At 45.2% G+C, this 25,943-nt stretch overlaps 1 protein-coding gene and 1 long non-coding RNA gene across 2 annotated transcripts in view; one reads left to right on the forward strand and one right to left on the reverse strand.

Moving 5' to 3' along the window:
* The window catches only part of tspan5a (tetraspanin 5a), a 34,310-nt gene that overhangs the window by 5,495 nt on the left and 2,872 nt on the right, over positions 1 to 25,943 (forward strand). Inside the window, exons 2-8 of the mRNA XM_048236181.1 lie at positions 14,309 to 14,359; positions 15,344 to 15,490; positions 17,915 to 18,085; positions 19,421 to 19,546; positions 20,678 to 20,725; positions 23,185 to 23,301; positions 25,062 to 25,123. Of these exons, the coding sequence (XP_048092138.1) occupies positions 14,309 to 14,359; positions 15,344 to 15,490; positions 17,915 to 18,085; positions 19,421 to 19,546; positions 20,678 to 20,725; positions 23,185 to 23,301; positions 25,062 to 25,123 (722 nt within the window). The remainder of the gene's footprint in view (positions 1 to 14,308; positions 14,360 to 15,343; positions 15,491 to 17,914; positions 18,086 to 19,420; positions 19,547 to 20,677; positions 20,726 to 23,184; positions 23,302 to 25,061; positions 25,124 to 25,943) is intronic.
* LOC125289386 lies at positions 5,415 to 20,264 on the reverse strand. The gene is made up of 2 exons (XR_007192622.1): positions 20,117 to 20,264; positions 5,415 to 5,822 (listed from the first exon to the last, which is right to left on the reverse strand). It is a non-coding gene; the product is annotated as an uncharacterized LOC125289386 (long non-coding RNA).

A 25,943-nucleotide genomic window follows, 5' to 3' on the forward strand; every position in this document is an offset into this window, starting at 1 on the left:
AGCCTAGCTGTCTAGCTAGGTTTACAATGCAATCCAATGTCCTAAAATACTAGCATTTCGCCTGTCAGCTAGCTAAAAAGATCGAGTGCTTAAACTAACATATATAGTGGTCTATTTAGTGGTGTATGTGCTCTGACTAAGTTTCGTGTGGCATATAAACCACAATTCGTGTTGATACAAGTGCCAATGTTCGTGTAGAAACATTTTAATCACATACAAATTTTCGTGTTACAGCTCAGGTAGTCTCTTGGTCAGACTTTTTTGTAACTCCCGCCTCCAAACACAAAGACGCGGACCTGATTGGTTCTCGAATGGTCCTCATTTAAATAAAGTTAAACTTTGGCCTGCCTCGGCGATTCGCTTTCATTTCGCCCTACCAGGGCGGATTTCGTCTCCATTCAACTTCGATGAGAGCAACGCGAAATTTCAGTGTATGGAAACACACCGTAATGAAGTGACAGCTTAGCACAGCGTTCGCTGCATAGAAAAACTCAGTGGCCTATTAGCGCTTTCTTTGTAAATCCAGCCCTGAGTGTTATCCGGCCTGGTTGCTAGCTTCTTTAAGCTTTGCAAACTCAGCTGGGTGTTGTTACAAATGCGGCGCACGAGTGCATATGACCGGCATAAAATCGGCATGTCTCAGAATGACCGGCTGGTCGCCGGCCGTGGCCGATCACGTGAAAATCGGCCAATTCCGGTCCCCAGCCGATCAATCGGTGCATATCTAGTCCGTATGTTTGACCCACATGTCTCTATGTGAGCTGTTGTAATAACCTTGTTACTGCATGCCTCTATGTAGGCTGTTGGCATAGTAACAACCTTGTTACTGCATGCCTCTATGTAGGCTGTTGGCATAGTAACAACCTTGTTACTGCATGCCTCAATGTAGGCTGTTGGCATAGTAACAACCTTGTTACTGCATGCCTCTATGCAGGCTGTTGGCATAGTAACAACCTTGTTACTGCATGTCTATGTGAGCTGTTGTAACAACCTTGTTACTGCATGTCTCTATGTAGGCTGTTGGCATAGTAACAGGGTGATTGACATGGGGGCAGGGTCATGTGGTCAAATGACAGCCGTTCAAATGGATGCAGATGTGGTTGCATTCCACAGACCCCCCCCCTCCCTCTCTCTCTCCCTCCCTCTCTCTCCCCCTTCCTCTCTCTCTCTCTCTCCCTCCTCCCTCTCTCTCCTCCCTCCCTTCCTCTCTCTCCCTCCCTCTCTCTCTCCCTCTTCCTCTCTCTCCCTCTCCCTCTCTTCCTCCCTCTCTCTCCCTCTCTCCCTCTCTGACTTAGTGGCCCTTACACTTCTGACACACACACACACACACACACACACACCAGTTGATAAACTACCCCGTAGTACCCAGCAGGGTGGCACCAATCTGCAAATATTGCTACAATCTACAGTACTGTGACTCTGATCACACACACACACACACTGGTCCTGCTCTGAGCATCTCATCAGTCCTCTGGCTAACATTTGACATCTGAAGCATCTCAGCATTTCTGTCCTCCCTGCACTTGACAGGCACACACATCTCAGCATTTCTGTCCTCCCTGCACCGGACAGGCACACACACCCACACACACTCATACACACAAACACACACAGCACTGTGTTTGCCGGACATGTTTTCCTCTGCTGCAGTCACAGACTGGACTTTCCCTAATTACCCAAAAACGGAAGCCATTCATGGTTTCATGGTACGTAGGCGGCCCCTAATAAAAGTGCAGATAAAGTGTGTGTGTGTGTGTCCTTACAAAGACAGATCAGTGACCAAGACTATGTATGTAAATTCATAGCATTGTTATTTGGCAGCTTGGGACATGTCCACAAACTGACTATCAGTGGGCTATGACTGGCGGGGTTATCTCACACACACATACACAAACACACAAAAACACACAAACACACACACACACACACACACACCAGTGTTTCCCACAGAACTGAATTCTATTTGTGGGGGTTTTTAACAAATTAGCCAGGGTTTCCCGCAGGAAATGTGTTAGTCAAGGTGGTAGGTTGTCTGGTGGTATCGGTTGCCGGGTGGGGTGGGGGCGGGTTGTGGAACTTTGAGAGCTTTGAGAACCAACGATGGGCTTCTAAGAAAGGCTCTGTTGTAGTTTCTAGATGATAGCCTACACATACAAAAGTGTATAGGCTATCATCAATGTCAATCAAACCTCTTATCAGTGTAGATTATTTATGGGTATCCTCATTTATTGTGATGTCCAAATTCCATGATAGTGTTTGTTTCACACAGTGTGTGGTTTGGACAGTGTCGGTTCAGACCTCCATGGGGCCCTAAGCAAAATCCTGCTAAGGGGCCCTCCAACCTGAACTCTGAGGGCCAAATTGTAACCAAATTGTAACCACAGTCGCATCTGACACCTCAGTGCTCCCAATACAATCATCCCACCCCATTTAGGATTTCTATGGAAAGTATACCAAATATAGTGTTTTTCCCCTTAAAGGACTAGGAGAAATAAAAATAATTGTGTGTGAATCACCTTCACAGTTATAAATGCCCAGTTTTAGGTTCTGGGCTGCTTGTTTTTGATGCTTGCTCTACATATCCCATTACAAAAAATAACTGCAGTTTTTTTCGAAGTACAGTTCAATTATACTACCGTAGGCTATAGTGCAGTAGCCTAGTATTTTCATGTCCAAAATACTGCATTTCTGCAGTAAAATACAGTACTATATGCAGTACAATGGCATTTTGTTGTGTCCAAAATACATTTCCTGCATAAGAACTGCAAATATTTCCTCCAAAAACTGCATACTCAAAAATCTGATACTCAAAAATCTGCAGTTTGACACTTGAAGTAAGCTAATGTAGTTTTTTTTTTTTTTTTTTTTTTTAAAGGGTCTGGTTGCTTGTAGCCTACTGGCTGAGGCTGACTGTTCTTCACCTGTGTCAGTAGGCTATACTTGCCAAAGACATAGGATAGGCTACTGAGCTGGATCCCCCTGATTCCCTTCAATATTTTTTCATACATAGACTATTTTAAATAATCCTTTTAATACTTCATATAGGCCTAATTTACGTTGTGCATCTATTGTCCAGTATGCACAGAAAATCAATACATTAGGCTACTTTCCATTTGGCATAGGCTGCGTTCAGTTGTAGGCTAAACCAACTAAAGCTTGACTGAAATTATTGTAAAACTATTTACTTCTTTTAAAAATGTATTGGACGAGTGAAATCACCGATTAGTTTCGACGGTTCGTGTTTCTGCTGAAAAACCACTAGTTTCATCCCCAGCTGCACGTTATTATGAACGCATTTAAAGACGCGATTATATAAATGTAGCCAGTCGCCCGCATTTAAAAAACGGAATATGCGATTATATATTTCACAACGTTGCCATGTACTGTGACATGGGAAAGGCTGGCAAGCAAGCCGCAGACAGTTTAGAGGATTCACTGCCCGTAGGCCTAATAGGACAGCAACACGCGCTGGAGAGATATAGGCTACTGTATGCTGACATCAAACCATGGAACGAAGGGTTTACGAATGGTTGGAACCATTTTAAACGTGCGCAAAACTGACGAACTCAGCATCAGTGCGTCGCATAAATTAAAACACAAACTGAAGCAACAACTTGACCATTGGACAATCCTACCACAAAACCTTTCCTGCAAAGTTTATGACATAAAAAGTGGAATATGAACGCATTTCATCACACCTGACAAGTAAACGGAGCTGTGGCTGTTCGCGATTTGACTGATTCTGAGAGCTAGTGGGATATTTGCGCGGCTCCGCTCACCAGCTCTGGGGGTCGTTTCTAGAAAGCATTGTTTGCTAACTTGCGTCGCAACCTTCGTAGTTCGCTCCATCGTTCTTGGATTTGGTGTTTCTAGAAAGGGTAGTTCGATCTCTCAATCGCAAAACAAGGACGCAAAGTTTGGTCGTTTGAACTACTGCCCTAGGCAGTCGCGACTTGTGTCGTTCCTTGGTAGTTCCTGTTGGTGTCCGGAGCGCCTAACCAAAAATCACAACCGCCTAACCAAAATTTGCGAAGTGAATGTTTATCTCGTTTATCTCAATGATTGATCTATCCTGTAGCTTAATTTTGATTAAGACACTGCTCCCCTACTCATTCTTGCTATTTATGTTATTGCCTTGCTAATTAAAGTATTGCCTTGCTTTTAGTATTATAATCTTCACAGTCCCTAACAACAGCAGTGTTAAATGGTGTAGTGGCTAAAGCAGATGACTTTCCCAACGTTGTAGGTTCGATTTTCTTATGATGTGAGATTGTCCTCTTGCTTCTCGCTACTAGGTGAACTAATGTGACACGTAGATTCAATTGTTTTTGACTAATGTATTGTACCTATGGTCTCTCGATGTAGAGTAACTATATACATAAATATGTATGGTCAAAACCTATTGTTGTGTCTCGTAGGCCTACTCTTACTCAGAGATGAAAAGAAGAGATAGGATGCGAACTCCGCCCCGGCCAGTGCACCAACGATGCTGCCGTTAAGCCACCGAGACAGTTGATAACCTATGGGATACCCAGATATTTGTCCAGGCTATATATTTTTTCCAACACAGATATTTAACTCAAATAATGACTCATATTGGTCTGCTTAAGTTAACTGTAATTAATCACTCGGTTTAGATTAGAAACATGTCGACATAGGCCGTGACAGAACATTTCTAGGGGGTGGGGTATTACACGTTTCCACTGTTTCCACCAATGATATGTATCGCTGCATCATCAACAACGTTGTTGGAACTATGGTGTTCGAACGTCGGAGGTAGCGAATTGCGACACAGGTACGATGCTTTCTGGAAACAGGTGTAACAGTGTCGTTGTTTAGTCGCAAGTTGCGTCGTACCATGGTGGTTGAGCAACGTCGTTGCTAACTTTTCTAGAAACGACCCTCCAGATTCGGATCACTTATGTAAAGATTATAAAAACTGATTATTTTTCGATTTATGGCAGGTTTTTAATGCGTTCTACGGAGAAGAGAGACTGGCGTTGGTCACGGTTTGGAATGAAAGGGAGAAATCAGGACAGTAACACGGTGGACTATTTTTTTTTGACGACGTAGTTAAGGCGCAGGCATGTTTTGCCAAGGCGGCCGCCTTGACTGCAAAGTGCTGCGGGAAACCCTGTTAGCGTAGCATGGTTATGGTGAACCAGATTTAAGCACAATTTAGTGCAACCGGGAAAATCATTGTGTGGTGGTCAATGTTGATATTGTGGTGGGCCGCCACAAATAAGTCAATGTATGGGAAACACTGCACACACATACATACATACATACATACATACGTACGTACATACATACACACACACACACACACACACACACACACACACACACATACATACTGTCACAAACACCTTGGCTCAAAAGGGAATGGACATAGGGAGACTGACACCGTCGGATAACGTTTAAATAATAATCATAAATTTATTTACAAATATGTACATAAGTCAGTAAGCGAAGAGCAACAAAAGATAACATAAAGTGTCATGCGCATCAGCAATGTGTAGGCTATGTGTAGTGCATAAAGAAAAGATAACATAAAGTGTCATGCGCATCAGCAATGTGTAGGCTATGTGTAGTGCATAAAGAAAAGATAACAAAGTGTCATGCGCATCAGCAATATGTAGGCTATGTGTAGTGCATAAAGAAGGAAATCTGAACAGCCGCAGCCAGCTCTCAGCAGCGTCAAGCCAGAACAGGACAGAGAGGCCGAATGAGGCCACAGGACACAGGCTTTATTCTGGAGTCCATTGACACGGAGCCACGCCCCTCGTTAACAAGAGACCACTGGAACACTCTAGCTCCTCCTGCAGGTCAAAAGACAGACATGACAAACAGGAACTACATGCCTAGTGCTCAGAGGCTCCATAAAGGCAGGAACTACATGCCTAGTGCTCAGAGGCTCCATAAAGGCAGAGGGAGGAAAAGGCATCACGGCACGGCAAAGCCGGGGCGTCACAATACACATACACATACACACACACACACACACACACACCAGTTGATAAACTACCCGGTGGTACCCAGCAGGGTGGCACCAATCTGCAAATATTGCTACACTCTACAGTACTGTGACTCTGATCCATTGTTGTCTTAGTGTAGGTGTTCCTATTTGTTAGTGTTTGTGGAGGTGTTCCTATTTGTAGTGTTTGTGGAGGTGTTTGTATTTGTTTGTGTTAGTGGAGGTGTTCCTATTTGTAGTGTTTGTGGAGGTGTTTGTATTTGGTAGTTTTTTTTGTAGGTGTTCTTATTTGGTAGTGTTTGTGGAGGTGTTCCTATTTGTAGTGTTTGTGTAGGTGTTTGTATTTGTTTGTGTTAGTGGAGGTGTTCCTATTTGTAGTGTTTGTGGAGGTGTTTGTATTTGGTAGTTTTTTTTGTAGGTGTTCTTATTTGGTAGTGTTTGTGTAGGTGTTTGTATTTGGTAGTGTTTGTGTAGGTGTTCTTATTTGGTAGTGTTTGTGTAGGTGTTCTTATTTGGTATTGTTTGTGTAGGTGTTCTTATTTTGTATTGTTTGTGTGTTCTTATTTGGTAGTGTTTGTGTGTTCTTATTTGGTAGTGTTTGTGTAAGTGTTCTTATTTGGTAGTGTTTGTGTGTTCTTATTTGGTAGTGTTCGTGTGGTATTCGTGGTTGTCTGCTGGAGTGTGTGGTGTCCTTGGCGCTTATCAGGATGCAGGAGGAGTTAAGCATATCGGGAGGAGCGTTTCCTCGTTAGATAAACAGGAAGTTCTGCTGGACTGTGTCGTCTAAGTTCATATTCACAATCAGCCGGCCATATTTACCCATCACAACCACTCTGGTAATATTAAATGGGAGCAGACAGCCATAGCACGCGCACACACACACACACTCCTCCTTTCCTGACAGTGTGTGTGTGTGATCTGTGCCTTTCTCTGTGTCCATCTGTCTCACTCTGGGCATGGTAGTGTGTAGGCCTGTGGTATGCCGGTGGTGTGTCTGTGGGCCTGTATGTCTGTGGTCCTGTGTCTTATAGTTTGGGCACACACATACACACACGCACACACACACACACACACACTGAGTCTGTGGGCCTGTATGTCTTATAGTTTGGGCACACACACACACTGTAGTATCTTTTATGTATCTTTTATCTTTATTTTGTGTAACATCATTATTTTGTGAAACGGAAGAATGGTTAATACCCTTAATGTATGGAAACGGAAGAATGGTTTAAGTGAAAACAAGCTGACCTAGGAGTAGATGCATTACTAAGGGTCAGAGGTCAGGAAATGTAAGTCAAACATAAGGAATGTCTGGTTAGTGGAGTCAGAGGTTGATGTAAGTAAACAGCCTAAATGGAAGCAGTTAATTGTTACTACAGGTGACCTGGGCAGATGGTCTCAGGTCAATGATGACTTGAAGGCTGTACTATAAAAGCTGAACAGCAACCTGTTACATTAGCTTGTTTCATGACCCAGCGCTCAGGTGTGCGTTAGAGCTACACTTCTTGGGGGGCGCTGGTGCAGCAGGCTACAGCACCCGTACCATACAGGTCCGAGGGGACCCGATGCTCAGGTGTGCAGTAAAGCTACACTTCAGGATTCTTTCGCTTTGTCAAAATCATTCTGAATTTGGCTCAGTTGATCAGAATTCGACACAACAACACCCACACACACACACACACCTGCCTAACCTAACCCCCAGACCTTGTGTGTGTGTGTGTTGTGGATAGGTGTGGGTTCAGACTGAGATAGGTATGGATTAGAGCCCGACCGATAAAGGATTTTGAAGGCCGATACTGATACAAATATTTGTTGATTTAAAAATCCGATATATCGGCCGATATAATATATATAGTTTTTTTTTTTCAGAAACGCGCAATGAAACATTAACAGATTTCCCTAACATTAGTTATTTGTAGTTATTTATGAGTATTGACTAAAATAATATGATAATGCATTTGAAAAACAAACTTGTTTATTTTTAAATAATATTGTCACAGTGGAACAGAGGAACATCGAAATATAAGTTCTGATAAATAAAATGTATAAAAATAGAAACTTAAGATATGAAACTTAGTCTTTTGAACAAAAACACAATAACAACAACAACCAAATCAAAGTTACCAGTATTAAAAGACTTGGTAAGCTTCATAAATAGAACTTTGAACTAAGACTTAATAATTACAAAAAATAATGATGACATTATTACTATCATCATGTCTAAATGTTCACTCCTCGCACGTCTAACTTACATTTTACAATGCAGGGACTCCAACTACAAATATACTAGTTATAAATCATTACTTTATTTAGGCAGAATAATTGTTGTGGTTTCCAAGCTCATTAATGTTAACGTTAGCGGTCTTCCACTGATAGTCATGGCATTAGCTAGCTTTGTGGTTAGCTAGTCTATGATGAGCCATAATTTAGCAATGGATAACGTCATACTGCAAATTGTAAAACATACGCTTTCAAAATAACAGGCCGGGGAGAGATGATACATCTCACTGCTATAACTGTCACGCTATTAAAGAAATACATCTTCAGTCACATTGTCAAAAGTTATAAGGACAGACAGTCAACTACACTGTAACAACGTAAAGTAATTACTAGCTAATTCCGCTTCACTCGGCTTATTTAACAGCAGCAAAACTGGACATTGTTTTCACAAATTTTGTCATGCTTATTTGAGTTAAGAGAACTGATGGGGATGTTCTTTTAATTGTTATTCAAGCAATGTATGTCTTGTGACCAAATCACCATGAACACACTTCACTGATGATCTCACTCGCGGATAACTGGTTCTGTCTGCCCGACTCTGGCTGGATCAGCAGGTTGCAGGATGTGTGGCACGTTATACACGAGTGTTGCCAGCAGGGACGGTGTAGAGTGCCCTCTGGTGGACAAACTATACTAACGCCAACACTCATGACATGGTTAAAGGGTGTTTCGTCCGTTTTTATTTTATTTTTAAAATATTAATTTATCGGCCATTATAAATGCCGATACCGATAGTTTGGAAAATGCCTAATATCGGCCCGCCGATAAATCGGTCGGGCTCTAGTATGGATGGGTTGTGTGTGTGTGGGTGTGTGTGTGTGTGTGTTATGGATAGGTGTGGGTTCAGACTGAGATAGGTACGGATGGGTTGTGTGTGGGGTGTGTGGGGTGTGTGTGTGTGTGTGTGTTGGTTGTGGATGGGTTGTGTGTGGTGTGTGTGTGTGTGTGGGTTGTGGATGGGTTGTGTGTGGGTTGGTGGGTTGTGGAAGGAGCTCTGTCTGCCATTGCACTGTTGTGGGTCCAGTAAGAGGCGTAAAGCCCAGTGGCCAGTAATACCCACCCCTGGCCATATGAAGCCCTCCATTCCTTAAACCCTTAAACCTCACATCGGGATGCGAACACATCAGTGTGGCATTTCAGGGATGCATTATTTCAGATCAAAAGAGGAAGCTTTCTGTAGGTGCTCACATATATCTGGTCATGTTCAAATTCACCTGCTCATGGTCATATTCAAATAGTGGTCATATTCATCAGTCATAGAGATTCATCTCTTTGTCCAGCCCACTGTTTTAGTCAAAACGGCTCCTTTTCTAACAGCAACACAGAGACCTGCCAAACATACATGCACATACATACTCTCCCTCTCCCTCTCCCCCTCTCTCTCTCTCTTTTTCTCTCTCTCTCTCCTCTCCTCTCTCTCTCCCTCTCTTTTCTCTCTCTCTCTCTCTCTCTCTCTCTGCTGTTTTCAAATGCATGATCAATTCTCTTCGCTGGATGTTTGTGTTTTGGAGACTCAGAACATGTTAGTTATGTCAGCAAAGCACATTTGCATTTGTGAGAGAGAGGGGGGGGGAGAGGAGGGAGGAAGACTGGAGGAGGAAAGAAAGAGAGAGAGAGGGAGAGAAAGAGAGAGAGAGAGAGAGAGAGAGGGAGAGAAAAAAGAGAGAGTAGGTGAAAGGACATTGATGAGAGAAAAAAAGAGAGGGGGAGAAAGAGAGAGAGAGGGAGTGAAAGGGAGAGAGAGAGGGAGAGAAAGAGAGAGAGAAAAAAGAGAGAGTAGGTGAAAGGACATTTGATGAGAGAAAAAAAGAGAGGTGGAGAGAGAGAAAGAGAGAGAGGGAGGGAGAGAAAAAGAGAGAAGAGAGTGGGTGAAAGGACATTTGAAGAGAGAAAAGAAAGAGAGGGAGAGAGATGGAGTAAGAGAGAGAGAGAGAGAGGGAGAGAGGGGGGAGAAGAGAGAGAGAGAGAGGTGGAGAAGAGAGAGAGAGAGAGGGAAAGAGGGGGGGAGAAGAAAGAGAGAGAGGGAGAGAGGGGGGAGAAGAGAGAGGGAGAGAGGGGGGAAGAAGAGAGTGAGAGACGCTTTACAGACAAAATAGCGCGTTTCATTCTTTATCCATTTCAATATCGGCTTATCGGTGGAAGAAATGACCGATACCAATTATTATAAAAATGCAAAATATCGGCCCTAATAAACGGCCAGGCCGATAATTGGTCGACCCCTAGTGTGTGTGTGAAAGAGAGTGTGTGTGTGTGTGTGTGTGTGTGTGTGTGTGTGTGTGTGTGAAAGAGAGTGTGAGCAGCATTCAAACAGGCTGCTGTATTGCTGGCCAACAGCTTCTCTTTCAGTCAGGCAGCTGAAGAGATGAAGATGGGGGGATGCCAGAGGGAGAGGAGAGGGGAGGGGAGAGAGAGGAGGAGGGAGAGAGAGGCCTCCCATCTCGCACTCAGCTGTAGCTTCAGCCTAATAAAAAGAACACTCCTTCCTTTCTCTCTCTCTGTTCTTTGTCTGTCTCTCCATCCTCTTTCTGTTTCTCTTTCAGAGTCTATGTATCTCTCTCTCTCTCTGTCCCTCCCTCTCTCTCTCTCCCTCCCTCTCTCTCTCTTTCTCTCTCTCTGTCCCTCTGGAGCTGTTCTCAGTACTGGGCTTCATCTGTATTGTTCTTGGGGGAAATAAGCAGCTCTTTATCTCTCTCTCTCTCACACTCTCACACACACACGCACACACACACACAAGCACCAGATGGAGGGACAGACAGAGAATGAGAGGAAAGAGGAGAGTGAGAGAGAAAGGGAGTAAGGGTGGGGGGTGATGGGGGGAAGGGCAGTGAGAGACAGGAAGTGAGGTCAGAGGTGAAGGGAAAGTAGAGGATAATGGTGACGGTGTCGGGGAATATGACGCATGGCTCAGGAGAATCACGTCCCTCACACAGGAGCGCGAGTCTAGGCTCAGTCATGGACATTACCTCAGGTGTCCATACGGACATGGACATCACCTCCTTCAGGTGTCTACACAGACATGGACGTCACCTCCTTCAGGTGTCTACACAGACATGGACATTACCTCCTTCAGGGAGGATAGCAGGAACATAGCAGACAGCAAACTTATTCAGTTCAAGAATAAAAGCACGTCTGGGCATGCTCCTCGTTCATGCCTTCAATATTGTACAAACACTGAAGCTGCAACAACTTTTCCGCAAATTTGACCAATCTTTGTAGTTTCCCCTTTGAAATTTCACCTACCCTCGTGCAGAATATTGAGCCAGATGCCACACTTATTTTATATTATCGGTCTCTGGTGTCACTTATAATATACTTATATTATACAGACACCAGAGACCGCCCTATAACTTGTTCGTCCTCTGCAGTTTTGATGACAATAAATAGAAGGCTAACGATAACGTTAATGATCTGCTTACTTTCATTGCTCAACCTGGTGTTGCTAACCCACCTAGGCTATGAAAGTAAGTTAATTTAGGCCTACTTGGTTTACTGACATTTGAGTAGTATGCAACCCATTGGCAAACGTTTACATCTGGAGATGTCCTTGTTAGCTCATGTCATGTTGCTTGTGGACCTAGTTTGTGTAGTTCTTACCAAAGTCATAGAAATGAATGATATTGCAAGAGATTTACCTTTTCTGTAATTCAAGAATGATTTCATTCGAGTTATTGTTTTAACATTTATTTTAACTAATGACATAGAAAACATCCTGAATTGTATCCACATATCATAATGCACTATGCAAAAAGTTATTTCCACTCGTAGCCGAACAGATGACATGCAAGCCTTCCAATCCACTCAGAAATGAAATTAGGATACTCTATAGTATGTCCTTAAAGTGACAGGCAGTCAATTAGACTTACACACCACTGATGTAATTAAATTAAACAAAAGTCTAGACTAATAGTTTAAAAATCGACATGCAATGAAATACTTAGTTGGCTATTAGTCAGTATGCAGATCACAGAATATTGATTATTAAAAAGATATGAACTTAATATGAATTACAAAATATATGAATGTATTGAAACATATGACATGATGCCATCTTTTTAGGGGGTGGCTGTCTTTTTCTGGACAGTTCTACAAAAGGCTATACTGCTTTGTGAATTAGCCTAGCCATAGCATTTAGGCTACACAAATAAAGTAGGCCTACTTTGATTTTCTGTAATCCATACTATTTACCTTTATCGTTATTTGTCCTTTTTAATAAGTGTATCAAGAGGATCAGTGTAAAACTATTTTTTCAATTTTCACTTCCTCCCACAATTTCTTCGCAACAAACGGCTAAAAACACTGCATCTTCCATAACATTTTTTTTTTAGAAAAGAGAAAATCAGGCATTTTAGGTCACAACAATCTCAAAAAAAATCCTCGCAAAATCCTGCAGGGACTGATATGCTGACAGCTGACATATTTTAGTCAAGCACTGGTCAAGCTGTAACTAGTAGTAACTAGCTGTAACTCGTTGTAACTAGCAGTAAGTTGGGGCTTTGAGTAAGTGTGTGTGTGTGTGTGTGCATGTGTGTGCTTTCCAGTACAAAATTTCTCACTGGTGAGCCGGTGCGTTTGTTTGTGTGTGTGTGTGTGTGTGTGTGTGTGTGTTTGTGTATGCATGTTTGTGCGCGCGCGTGTGTGTGTGTGTGTCTAGGATGTCCAGTACAAAATGTCTCACTGGTGAGTTTGTGTTCGGAGTAACCAGGGTTGATGACTTGTGCTCACTCTCCCATGCTGTGACCCCCCCCACACACACACACACTCAGCCCTCCACAGACGGCCAGAGTTTCAGTGACCACTTTCTCCCTCTCCCTCCCACTCTCCCTCTCTCTCTCTCTCTCTCTCTCTCCTCTCTCACATGCAGCCTGAGTGTGTAAGCTGCTGAGTGCTGTGTAAGCTGCTCCCTGGAACGCCTGACCTCTGAGCCTATCAAAACAGTCCATTTGCACACGAGCCAATCAAAACAGTGGGCTTAGACACTTCAGCCAATCAAAACTGCCGATTTACACGTCAGTCAATCAAAGCTGCCGGTTCATACCTGCTATCAGCAATGGTGTATGGCACACGCCTACACAGAGCAAGGTGTACATGTAGTTCCCAGAGCCCATCTCAATTAGCATTAGCCATCGTTAGCCAGGCTACGCTACACAGTGCAAGGTGTACATGTAGTTCCCAGAGCCCATCTCAATGAGATGAGGTTTAGCGTTAGCCAGGCTACGCCTGCACAGTGCAGGGTAGTTCCCAGACCCCATCTCAATTAGTGTTAGCCAGGCTACGCCTACACAGTGCAAGGTGTGTGCGCTTATATGATGGGCTGTTTGGAATGATAAGAGTGTTTGTTTATCAGCCACGCAGTGTGTGTGTGTGTGTGCACGCAGTGGCAAGTAGGCCTGGGAATTTCCCACCATAATGAAAGTCTGGGTTCTGACACGTACATTCCTCGGAAAAATAAAATGAAATGAAAATGAAAGTCTGGAGGTGTGGAAGAGGAGAAGACTCGTACCATCGCCTTGATTACAGCCCACTGTGTGTGTGCGTGTTTACTGAAGTTCACCATAGAGCTAGTTTACTGAAGTTACCTCGCCATAGACCACACTGTGTGTGTGTGTGTGTGTGTGTGTGCGTGTGTCATGTGTTTACTGAAGTTCACCATAGAGCACACGTGCGTGCGTGTTTACAAGTTCACCATAGAGCACACTGTGTGTGTGTGCGTGCGTGCGTGTTTACTGAAGTTCACCATAGAGCACACTGTGTGTGTGTGTGTGCGTGCGTGCGTGCGTGTTTACTGAAGTTCACCATAGAGCACACTGTGTGTGTGTGTGATAGCATCCCTTATTCCTTAGACCCTTTTAATCTGGCCCTAGAGGGTTACTATGCAGATACTATGAAATGAACATATTTTGGACTATAGTGTAGAGCTCTACAAAGAGCCATCTTTTTTTTGTTTGTTTTGTTTCTGTTACAGTGTGTGTGTGTGTGTGTGTGTGTGTGTGTGTGTGTGTGTCAGTATGCCGTGTGTGTGTGTAACAACTTCTCTTGTTCTGTCCTCTGCAGCTCCTGGGAATGGCCTTCCTGGCCATCGCACTCTGGGCATGGAGTGAGAAGGTGAGCAGGTCACTGAGCACACACACACACAGGCACACACACACACACATGGGCATACTCACCAACGTACGCACACACACACACACAGTGTGGGCTATGGTGAGGGTACAGTAAAATTGCCACACACAAACGACAAATTAGATAGATAGATAGATGTAAGATAGATAGATAGATAGATAGATAGATAGATAGATACTTTATTGATCCCCAAAGGGAAATTCAAGGGTCTCAGTAGCATACAGACATAACACACAACATGCACTTACAGCAGAAATGGTAAACATAAGTATAAGTATAAACATATAACTAAACTCCACTGTACAATAAGACAGTAGAAGATAAGACAGAAAAGAAAACTAACAAAACTAAATACCAAATACCAAGTGCAACAGTGCAAGAGTAAGGTCTAGAGACCAGCATAAATAATATGGACAAATAGGAGAGTAAAGTGTAATGTAGACAAGGTAAAATAAAAAACTATTTCAGTGCAAGAACAGGTTGAGGTAATAGGGTTATAGCCATTCATTCATTCAGTATTGTATCAGAAGCCTGACCGCAGCCATTGATCATGTGTGCTAATATAGCATGAAAAAACAGTGTAAAAAAACAGTGAGAAAACATTAGGCTGTGTACAATAGTAGAACAGTAGTAAACAGTAGTAAACAGTAGTGGGCAGTCTGTGTACTCAGTAGTAGAACAAAAGCAGTAGTGGGCAGGACAAACATGGAGAGGGTGGAGAGGCAGACAGACTAAGCAGAGAAGTCTCTCTCTCCTCTTCCCTTTAGTGAGGCATTGAACAGTTCAATGGCCCTAGAAACAAATGACTTCCTCAGCCTTTCAGTTGTGCATGGCAGTGGCGAAGTCTCCAGCTGATCAAGCTCTTTTGGTTTTTGATAGTGCTGTAGAGTGGATGACATTCATTGTCCAAGATGTTGAAATTAATGATGATCTGTCCCCCATTTTTTTTTCTCTCTCTCTCTCTAGGGTGTCCTGTCCAACCTGTCATCCATCACTGATCTGGGGGGACTGGACCCCGTGTGGCTGTTCATGGTGGTGGGGGCCGTCATGTTCATCCTGGGCTTCGCCGGCTGCATCGGAGCCCTCCGAGAAAACACCTTCCTTCTCAAGTTTGTGAGTACACACACACACAGAACCTGCACACAGGCACACACACACACACACACACACACACACACACACACACATACATACATACACAAACACTCATCAGCAGGCACACACACACAGGCACACACACACACACTCATGGGCACACACGGCTCACCAGACACACATACACAAACACACACACACACTCCTTGGGCACACACTGCGGCTCACAGACACACACACACACACTGGCCTTAATGCAGGGGGCTTACCTGGGCTTCAGCCCAGGGGCCCTCGACAATGAGGGGGCCTCCTAATAATAATAATGATAATCAATAATAATAGCGGCCCGTGTCCGTATTTCTTGGCGTCAGTCATTAGCCTACTCTGGAGCTAGCCTACATAATTGAGCACATCGCACTGCTCTACAATGACATGCATGCAGAGGCCCCCTTTGTCTCCTCTTCTGAAGTGTAACAAAGTGTAACAAAACGTAATAAATTTGTGTGTAGAGGAGCTAGAGGAGAGGCTGAAACTGACTGACAAACTTACAAACTCTTGAAAGCTTCAAACGTCCATATGTGTAGCCTAAACCATCTTTTAACTAAGCAAGCCAGTGTTGTAAGAGTTCAATGCTTGTTTTCGTGCAGTAGGCTTGCCTTTTTGATAAGCGATGTCATAGGTAGGCTGACGTGATTAAGGAGGGCTTTCTGTTCCTGTTTATGTAAATGTTTTACATAGGCTGAATAATGATAGGCTACACTGCATGTTAGGCTATATTAACCAAAAGCATAAGTTATGTAAATAGGGCCCGGGGTCAGATTGTGGGCGGGTATTATTTAATCTTAATTAATTTTTCGCGGTTTTGGGGGGGGGGGGGGTTGGCTTAAAACATAGGGGGGGCTTAAAAAGGGCATAGGGGGCTTAAAAACATCACAGACACACACACACTCATGGGCACACACTGCAGCTCACAGACACACACATATATACATGCATGCACACACACCGCACACACAGACACACACAGGCATCTTGGGGCACACACACACACACACACACACACACACACACACACACACACACACACACACACACACACACACACACATACATACATACACAAACACTCATCAGCAGGCACACACACACACACACACTCATGGGCACACACACGCTCACAGACACACATACACAAACACACACACACACTCATGGGCACACACACGCTCACAGACACACACACACACACTGGCGCCTTAATGCAGGGGCTTACCTGGGCTTCAGCCCAGGGGCCTCGACCAATGAGGGGCCTCTAATAATAATAATGATAATCAATAATAATAAGCGGCCGTGTCGTGTTTCCATAAGATCAGTCATTAGCCCTCTGGAGCTAGCCTACTCTGAGCTAGCCTACATAATTGAGCACATCGCGACTTTTCTACAATGACATGCATGAGGCCCCTTTTGTCTCCTCTTCTGAAGTGTAACAAAGTGTAACAAAACGTAATAAATTTGTGTGTAGAGGAGCTAGAGGAGAGGCTGAAACTGACTGACAAACTTACAAACTCTTGAAAGCTTCAAACGTCCATATGTGTAGCCTAAACCATCTTTTTAACTAAAGCAAGCCAGTGTTGTAAGAGTTCAATGTTTTTTAGTGCAGTAGGCTTGCCTTTTGATAAGCGATGTCATAGGTAGGCTGACGTGATTAAGGAGGGCTTTCTGTTCCTGTTTATGTAAATGTTTTACATAGGCTGAATAATGATAGGCTACACTGCATGTTAGGCTATATTAACCAAAAGCGCACGTTATGTAAATAGGCGGGTCAGATTGTGGGCAGGGTATTATTTAATCTTAATTAATTTTTTTGCGGTTTGGGGTGGGGGTTGGCTTAAAAACATAGGGGGCTTAAAAAGGGCATAGGGGGCTTAAAAACATCACAGACACACACACTCATGGGCACACACACGCTCACAGACACACACATATGCATGCATGCACACACACACGCATGCACGCACGCACTTACACACAGGCATGCGCGCACACACACACACACACACACACACACACACCAACTTACTGCTAGTTACAGCTGGACCAGTGCTTGACCACTACTACAAAATATATGTCAGCTGTCAGCATATCAGTCCCTCCAGGATTTTGCGAGGATTTTTTGAGATTGTTGCAACCTAAAATTTTCTCTTTTCTAAAAAAAATGTAAGTTGGAAGTTGTGGTGTTTTTAGCCGTTTGTTGCGAAGAAATTGCAGGAGGAATGCACATGCACATGCACTCACACACAGACACACACATGCATGCACACACACACACGCACACACAGACACACACAGTAGTAGTAACCTGTGTTTTCTCCAGTTATCAATGTTTTTAGGGATCATCTTCTTCATGAAGCTAATGGCCAATGTGTGTGTGTGTGTGTGCAGTTCTCTGTGTTTTTAGGGATCATTTTCTTCTTGGAATTGACAGCTGGTGTGTTGGCCTTCGTCTTTAAGGACTGGATCAAAGACCAACTCAACTTCTTTATCAACAACAACATCCGAGCCTACCGTGACGACATCGACCTGCAGAACCTCATCGACTTCACCCAGGAATACGTAAGTGTGTGAGAGAGAGAGAGAGAGAAAGAGAGAGGGAAAGTGTGTGAGAGAGAGAGAGAGAGAAAGAGAGGAAGAGGGGAAGGGAGAAAGAAAGATAGAGAGTGAGTGATGGAGAAGGAGAGAGTAAGAGATGGAGAGAGAGAGAGAGAGGCAGGGAGAGAGAGAGAGAGGCAGAGAGAGAGAGAGAGAGAGAGAGAGGCAGGGAGAGAGACAGAGGGCGAACATCAGCTCTCCAGTGAAACACAAACACACACACACTCACACACATGCACTCATTTGTTTCCATGGCAATCTGGATCTAGGTTACTAGATATGGCTGGCATTCTTTCAGCATTGCATGACCTGTAAACCTACTGGGTCTCTCTCTCTCACACACACACATACACACACACACACAGACTGCTGAGAGAGAGAGGTTAAGAGAGAGAGAGAGAGGTTAAGAGAGAGAGGGAGGGAGGGAGGTTAAGAGAGAGAGAGAGAGAGGGAGGGAGTCAGGCTTGAGAGAGAGAGAGTATCAGGCTGAGAGAGAGAGAGAGGGGAGGGAGTCTGTATCAGGCTAGAGAGAGAGAGAGAGAGGGGAGAGAGAGAGGAGGGAGTCTTATATCAGGCTGCTGAGAGAGAGGGAGAGAGGTTAAGAGAGAGAGAGAGAGAGGGAGTCTTGTATCAGGCTGCTGAGAGAGAGAGAGAGAGGTAAGAGAGAGAGAGAGAGAGAGAGAGAGAGAGGGAGGGAGGAGAGAGAGGGAGGGAGTCTTGTATCAGGCTGCTGAGAGAGAGAGAGAGGGAGAGAGAGAGAGGGAGGGAGTCTTGTATCAGGCTGCTGAGAGAGAGAGAGAGAGAGGGGAGAGAGAGGGAGGGGAGGAGAGAGAGAGAGGAGAGAGTCTTGTATCAGGCTGCTGAGAGAGAGAGAGAGAGAGAGAGAGAGAGAGAGAGAGAGAGGGAGGGAGTCTTGTATCAGACCATTCTTCCCTTCCTCTTTCCTCCTCCCTCGGTCCTTATTACCATCCTTTCTTTTTCTCCCCCCTTTCTCTCTCATCTTTTCTCTCCCTTTCTTTCTCTCTCGCTCTCTCTCTCATCTTCTCTCTCTGTAAAGCAAGGCCGATATAATATAATAAGAGCCTTCACACACCACACTGACTCAGACAGGCCCACTCAACGTGTGTGTGTGTGTGTGTGTGTCACACGCTGGCACACACTTTAGTGGTTGTTTGGTGTCTCTGTGTAATGTTTAGTAATGTCATATCTCTTCCCTGCCAGTAGGAGTGCTGTGGTTGTGGTGTGTGGATGTTTGGTGTCTCTGTAATGTTTAGTAACGTCATGTCTCCTTCCCGCCAGTGGGAGTGCTGTGGTGCATTTGACGCTGACGACTGGAACCTGAATGTCTACTTTAACTGCACCGACACCAACCCCAGCCGAGAGAAGTGTGGCGTTCCCTTCTCCTGCTGCACCAAGGACCCAGCGGTATGACACACGCGCACACACACACACACACACGCATGCACACACACACACACACACACACACAAACGCATGCACACACGCACGCACACACACACACACCCTGGGGGCGAGGGGGGTCCTTAATTTCTTGGTACATGCTGGGGAGGGAGGGAGGTGTGTGTGTGTGTGTGTGTGTGTGTGTGTGTGTGTGTGTGAGTGTCCTTTCTCTCTGTCTTGGTACAGTGCCCAGGTGTTACAGGCCGCTCCGGTGAGGTCAGGTGTGTGTGTCTGCAGAGAGGGAGTGGGGAGGGAGTGTGTGCGTTATTTGAGACATGTGCTTATAGATAAGGACAAGATCCATTTACATCAGGAAACAGAACACCTTTACACCTGACTATTAGAACACAGAACACCTTTACCCCGGACTATTATAACACAGAACGCCTGCACCCGGACTATTAAAACACAGAACGTCTGCACCCGGACTATTAGAACACAGAACGTCTGCACCCAGACGATAAGAACACAGAACGTCTGTCCCCGGACTGTTAAAACACAGAACGCCTGCACCCGGACTGTTAGAACACCTACTTTTAACCCCTCGGCTGAGGCTGCATGATGAGGCTGCGGCTCCATGATGAGGCTGCATGATGAGGGTTCATGATGAGGCTGCATGATGAGGGTTCATGATGAGGGTTCATGATGAGGCTGCATGATGAGGGTTCATGATGAGGGTTCATGATGAGGGTTCATGATGAGGGTTCATGATGAGGGTTCATGATGAGGCTGCATGATGAGGCTGCATGATGAGGCTGCATGATGAGGCTGCATGATGAGGCTGCATGATGAGGGTTCATAATGAGAGTGCATTAGCACCATAATGAGGCTGCATTAGCTCGTGGCTCTGAAACCGTTTCCTGCAGACGCCTTGTGAGGGCTGTGGGCTCTTATCTTACCAGCGCATGCTGACCTCAGGGTTACCCAGGCGACGGTAAACTCCCTTGTTTGGTCTGACTCCCTGCCCACAGTCCAAACGCAGCGATAAACACTCACACACAGTCTGTTTTCTCTTTCTGCAGGAGGAACGAACACACACACACACACACACACAGCGATAAACACTCACACACAGTCTGTTTTCTCTTTCCGCAGGAGGATGTCATAAACACACAGTGTGGATATGACGTGCGAGCCAAGACGGTGAGTGTGTCTCTACTGCTGCGTCTCTCTCTCTCTCACACACACACACACTTGTGCTCCCCCATGTTGTCCTTCCTCTGCTATTTGTGGATTAATGGCTGCCTCTGACTTCGGAACACTGGGGGAGTTCCACAGAACATTTGGGACAGGCACACAGGGGTGTTTCCATGGAGATGGAGCCAGATACATAATGATGTCATAATGGGCATGTTTCCAGACACAGCTCCGGCACATCCGGGAACTTTGTGCTAAACTTATGTTTAGTTGACGTTATGACATATAAAGTTAGGCTTGGTGAACTTCGTTACATTATACAGTCAGCCACGGGCAACTTGACTGTGACTACTCGTTTGTGACACTCCTTAGTTAGTAAACTGGAAATAGCAACAAAAAAAATTTAATGGTCACCTTAACCCCATGAACACACAGATAACTCACACCAACCTTAACCCCATGAACACACAGATAACTCACACCAACCTTATTTTGTGCCTTTTATTCACGTTTGTTTAAAGGTTTAGTAAGTACAAGCCCTTTTCACTCCCCACTTGATGCAGCTCCAGGTTTCCATTTAATCCAAACGGTCATATTTCCCCTAAAAGGGGGCGTGTGCATAGAGAGTCTGGTTTCCAGGCTAGCGTGTGCATGCAGTATAACGTAACAAAGTTACGCCAAACTTAACTTTATGTCATAACGTCAACTAAACATAAGTCACACCTTAATTCTGTCACTTGAAATACGAACGTATTTCCTACAACTAGTGAGACATTGGCTATGTTATACTGAAGCTCCACCGTTAGCTAGCTAGCAAGCTAACTATTGTGTTGGTAAAAGAGTTGAATGTCCTGTGAACTAATAACAAGATGTAATGTATGACCACTAGATGTCTTTCCCATTGGAATCAATGACATAATGCTAACATGTTTTCCCCTAAAAGTGGGCGTGAACCTGTTCAGATGCATTCTATGAGGTTGCGCCAGTTGTGAGAATAGAGATGCACCCAGGACAGGTGCAGGTGACTGTGTGGACTAGACAGGTGCAGGTGACTGTGTGTGGACTAGACAGGTGCAGGTGACTCTGTGTGGACTAGACAGGTGCAGGTGACTCTGTGTGGACTAGACAGGTGCAGGTGACTGTGTGGACTAGACAGGTGCAGGTGACTCTGTATGGACTAGACAGGTGACTATGTGTGGACTAGACAGGTGCAGGTGACTGTGTGGACTAGACAGGTGCAGGTGACTCTGTGTGGACTAGACAGGTGCAGGTGACTCTGTGTGGAATAGACAGGTGACTCTGTGGACTAGACAGGTGCAGGTGACTCTATGGACTAGACAGGTGACTATGTGTGGACTAGACAGGTGCAGGTGACTGTGTGGACTAGACAGGTGACTACGTGTGGACTAGACAGGTGCAGGTGACTGTGTGGACTAGACAGGTGCAGGTGACTCTGTGTGGACTAGACAGGTGACTATGTGTGGACTAGACAGGTGACTATGTGTGGACTAGACAGGTGCAGGTGACTATGTGTGGACTAGACAGGTGCAGGTGACTATGTGTGGACTAGACAGGTGCAGGTGACTATGTGTGGACTAGACAGGTGCAGTGGACTATGTGTGGACTAGACGGCTTTGTGCTTCACTGTTCTCTGGTCTGTGTGGAGGAAATCTGAGACTGTTTGATAAACCGTCAACTCAACAGCCTTCAGGACATTTAGTCCTCATCACACACACACACGCGCACACACACACACACACACACACACACACACACACACATGCGCACACACGCACACGCACGCACACACACACACACGCACACACACACACACACGCACATGCACACGCACACACATGCGCACACACACATATGCACACACACACGCACACACACACGCACACACACACATGCACACACACATGCACACACACACACGCACACACATGCACACACACAGACATGCGCACACACACACACACGCAAACACATGCACACACACGTGCACGCACACGTGCATTACACACACACACACACACACACACACACAAATGCACACACACACGCACACACACATGCTCAATCATATGCTTCCCTCTCCTCTGACAATCACATGCTTCACTGTCCTCTATCTGACCAATCACAAACTGTCCTCTACCTGACCAATCACATGCTTCACTGTCCTCTATCTGACCAATCACATGCTTCCCTGTGCTCTATCTGACCAATCACACGCTTTCCTGTCCTCTATCTGACCAATTACAAACTGTCCTCTACCTGACCAATCACATGCTTCACTGTCCTCTATCTGACCAATCACATGCTTCACTGTCCTCTATCTGACCAATCAAATGCTTCACTGACCTCTAACTGACCAATCACACCCTTCCCTGTCCTCTATCTGACCAATCACCCATGTCTCTCTCTCCCTGTCCGTCTCCGCTGCTCCACACTGCCCCCTGCAGGACGCGGAGCAGAAGAACTACATCCATGTGAAGGGCTGCGTGCCGCAGTTTGAGAAGTGGCTCCAGGACAACCTGACCGTAGTGGCTGGAATCTTCATAGGCATCGCACTACTACAGGTGAGAATGGGTGTGTGTGTGTGTGTGTGTGTGTGTGTGAAGTGGCTCCAGGACAACCTGGCCGTAGTGGCTGGAATCTTCATAGGCATCACACTACTACAGGTGAGAATTGGTGTGTGTGTGTGTGTGTGAGTGAGAGAGTGAGAGAGAAGGAGAGAGAGAGCGTAGGGGTGTGTGTCTGTATGTGTGTGTGAGAGAGAGAGAGAGAGAGAGAGAGAGAGAGAGAGAGAGCATAAGTGTGTGTGTGTTTGTGTTTGTGAGAGAGCGCACACGTGTGTGTGTGTGTGTTGATTCTCAGAGATGAGGACACAACATCATGAGACTAAGCCCCAGGTTTCAACCCACAAAATGAGGAATCAAATGTTGGGAACAAATTAAGGAACTAAAACTGAGAAGAAAGCAGAATTGTGAAACGAGCTGTTCCTCCCTCAGTCATGTCCAGATATGGACTCAGGAGCGGGTCCCTGCAGATCCCTGGGAGTCTCTAAGGAAGTCGAGGCCTGACAATGAGTTGGCAACAAATCTAGCCAGGGTCCAAATCTAACCTGGTCAAATCTAGCCAGGGTCCAAATCTAACCTGGTCAAATCTAGCCAGGGTCCAAATCTAACCTGGTCAAATATAACCTGGTCAAATCAAACCAGGGTCCAAATCTAACCTGGTCAAATCTAGCCAGGGTCCAAATCTAACCTGGTCAAATCTAGCCAGGGTCTAGGGCTGAAACCCAGAGGTTCTGGTAGGCCCATGGCAGATCCGTCCTACCATTCCTCCACTAAAGCTACTTCAGCACCAACCAGTCAAAAAAGCAAACTAGCGCCCCCTTGTGCTTGAGGTGTGGAATTGTACTGTCTAGCTAGGGTGCAATAGGGTGTGTGTGTGTGTGTGTGTGTGTGGAAGTATTCTGTCAAGCTAGAGTGCAACAGGTGTGTGTATGGAAGTGTGTTGTCTAGCTAGGGTGCAATAGGTGTGTGTGTGTGTGCGTGTGTGCGCTTGTGTGTGTGGAAGTGTGCTGTCTAGCTAGGGTGCAACAGGTGTGTGTGTGTGTGTGTGTGTGTGTGTAAGTGTGCTGTCTAGCTAGGGTGCAACAGGTAGGTGTGTGTGTGGAAGTGTGCTGTCTAGCTAGGGTGCAACAGGTGTGTGTGTGGAAGTGTGGTGTCTAGCTTGGGTGCAATAGGTGTGTGTGTGTGTGTGTGGAAGTGTGCTGTCTAGCTAGGGTGCAACAGGTGTGTGTGTGTGGAAGTGTGCTGTCTAGCTTGGGTGCAATAGGTGTGTGTGTGTAAGTGTGCTAGGGTGCAACAGGTGTGTGTGTGTGTGGAAGTGTGCTGTCTAGCTAGGGTGCAACAGGTGTGTGTGTGTGGAAGTGTGCTGTCTAGCTTGGGTGCAATAGGTGTGTGTGTGTGTGTGTGTGTGTGTGTGTGTGTAGCCAGTTCCATTGATTACAGTGGAAGCTAATGTAAGTGTTGCTGCCTTTGCTCTGTGAATAGAATGCTTCAGTTATGTGTCTGGTGTAGTTTAGGACTCTGAAAAGCTGATCTCTGGGATGACTGAAGGTTCAAGACTCTGAAGAGCAGATCTCTGTGTTGAGTGTGTGTGTGTGTGTGTGTGTGTGTGTGTGTGAGAGTGTGAGTGTGTGTGTGAGAGTGTGAGTGTGTGCATGTGTGTGTGTGTGTTGAGTGTGTGTGTTGAGTGTGTGTGTGTGTGTGTGTGTGTTGAGTGTGTGTGTGTGTGTGTGTGTCTCTGATGTGTCCTCCCCCCTCTGCAGATATTTGGGATCTGTTTGGCCCAGAACCTGGTCAGTGATATCGAGGCTGTCAGAGCCAGCTGGTAAGAACTCCAACCCAACATCAACCCACCACCCAATACCAACCCAACACCTAAACAACCCAACACCCAAACAACCCACCACCCAACACCCAAACAACCCACCACCCAACACCTAAACAACCCAACACCCAAACAACCCACCACCTAAACAACCCAACACCCAAACAACCCACCACCCAACACCCAAACAACCCACCACCCAAACAACCCAACACCTAAAATCTAAAATGAACTGCACTTTTTCTCTCTCTACTTTGTGTTTTCCCTCTCTATTCTCTCTGTCTTTCTCTCTGTTCTCTCTCTTTCTCTCTATTTTCTCTCTCTCTTTCTCTCTATTTTCTCTCTCTCTCTTTCTCTCTGTTCTCTCTCTCTTTCTCTCTATTCTCTCTCTGTCTTTCTCTCTGTTCTCTCTCTCTCTTTCTCTCTATTCTCTCTCTCTCTTTCTCTGTCTTCTTCCTCTATTTTTTGTCTTTCTCTGTCTTTCTGTCTCTCCTTTCTCTCTCTCTTTCTCTCTCTCTTTCTCTCTATTCTCTCTCTCTTTCTCTCTCTCTCTTTCTCTCTATTCTCTTTTCTCTCCTTTCACGGTTAGTTTCTGTGTGTTTCTCTGTTCACTGATTGTTTATGTGTGTTTCTCTGTTCACTGATTGTTTATGTGTGTTTCTCTGTTCACTGATTGTTTATGTGTGTTTCTCTGTTCACTGATTGTTTATGTGTGTTTCTTACTGAACTGAAACCTTGGATCCCCTTTTAAATGACCAACGTGTTTTAAATGACCAACGTGTTTTAAATGACCAAAGTGTTTTGTGTCGCCACTTGAGCT

This window comes from Alosa alosa, chromosome 24 (assembly GCF_017589495.1).
Source record: "Alosa alosa isolate M-15738 ecotype Scorff River chromosome 24, AALO_Geno_1.1, whole genome shotgun sequence".
Classification (NCBI taxonomy): Eukaryota; Metazoa; Chordata; class Actinopteri; order Clupeiformes; family Clupeidae; genus Alosa; species Alosa alosa.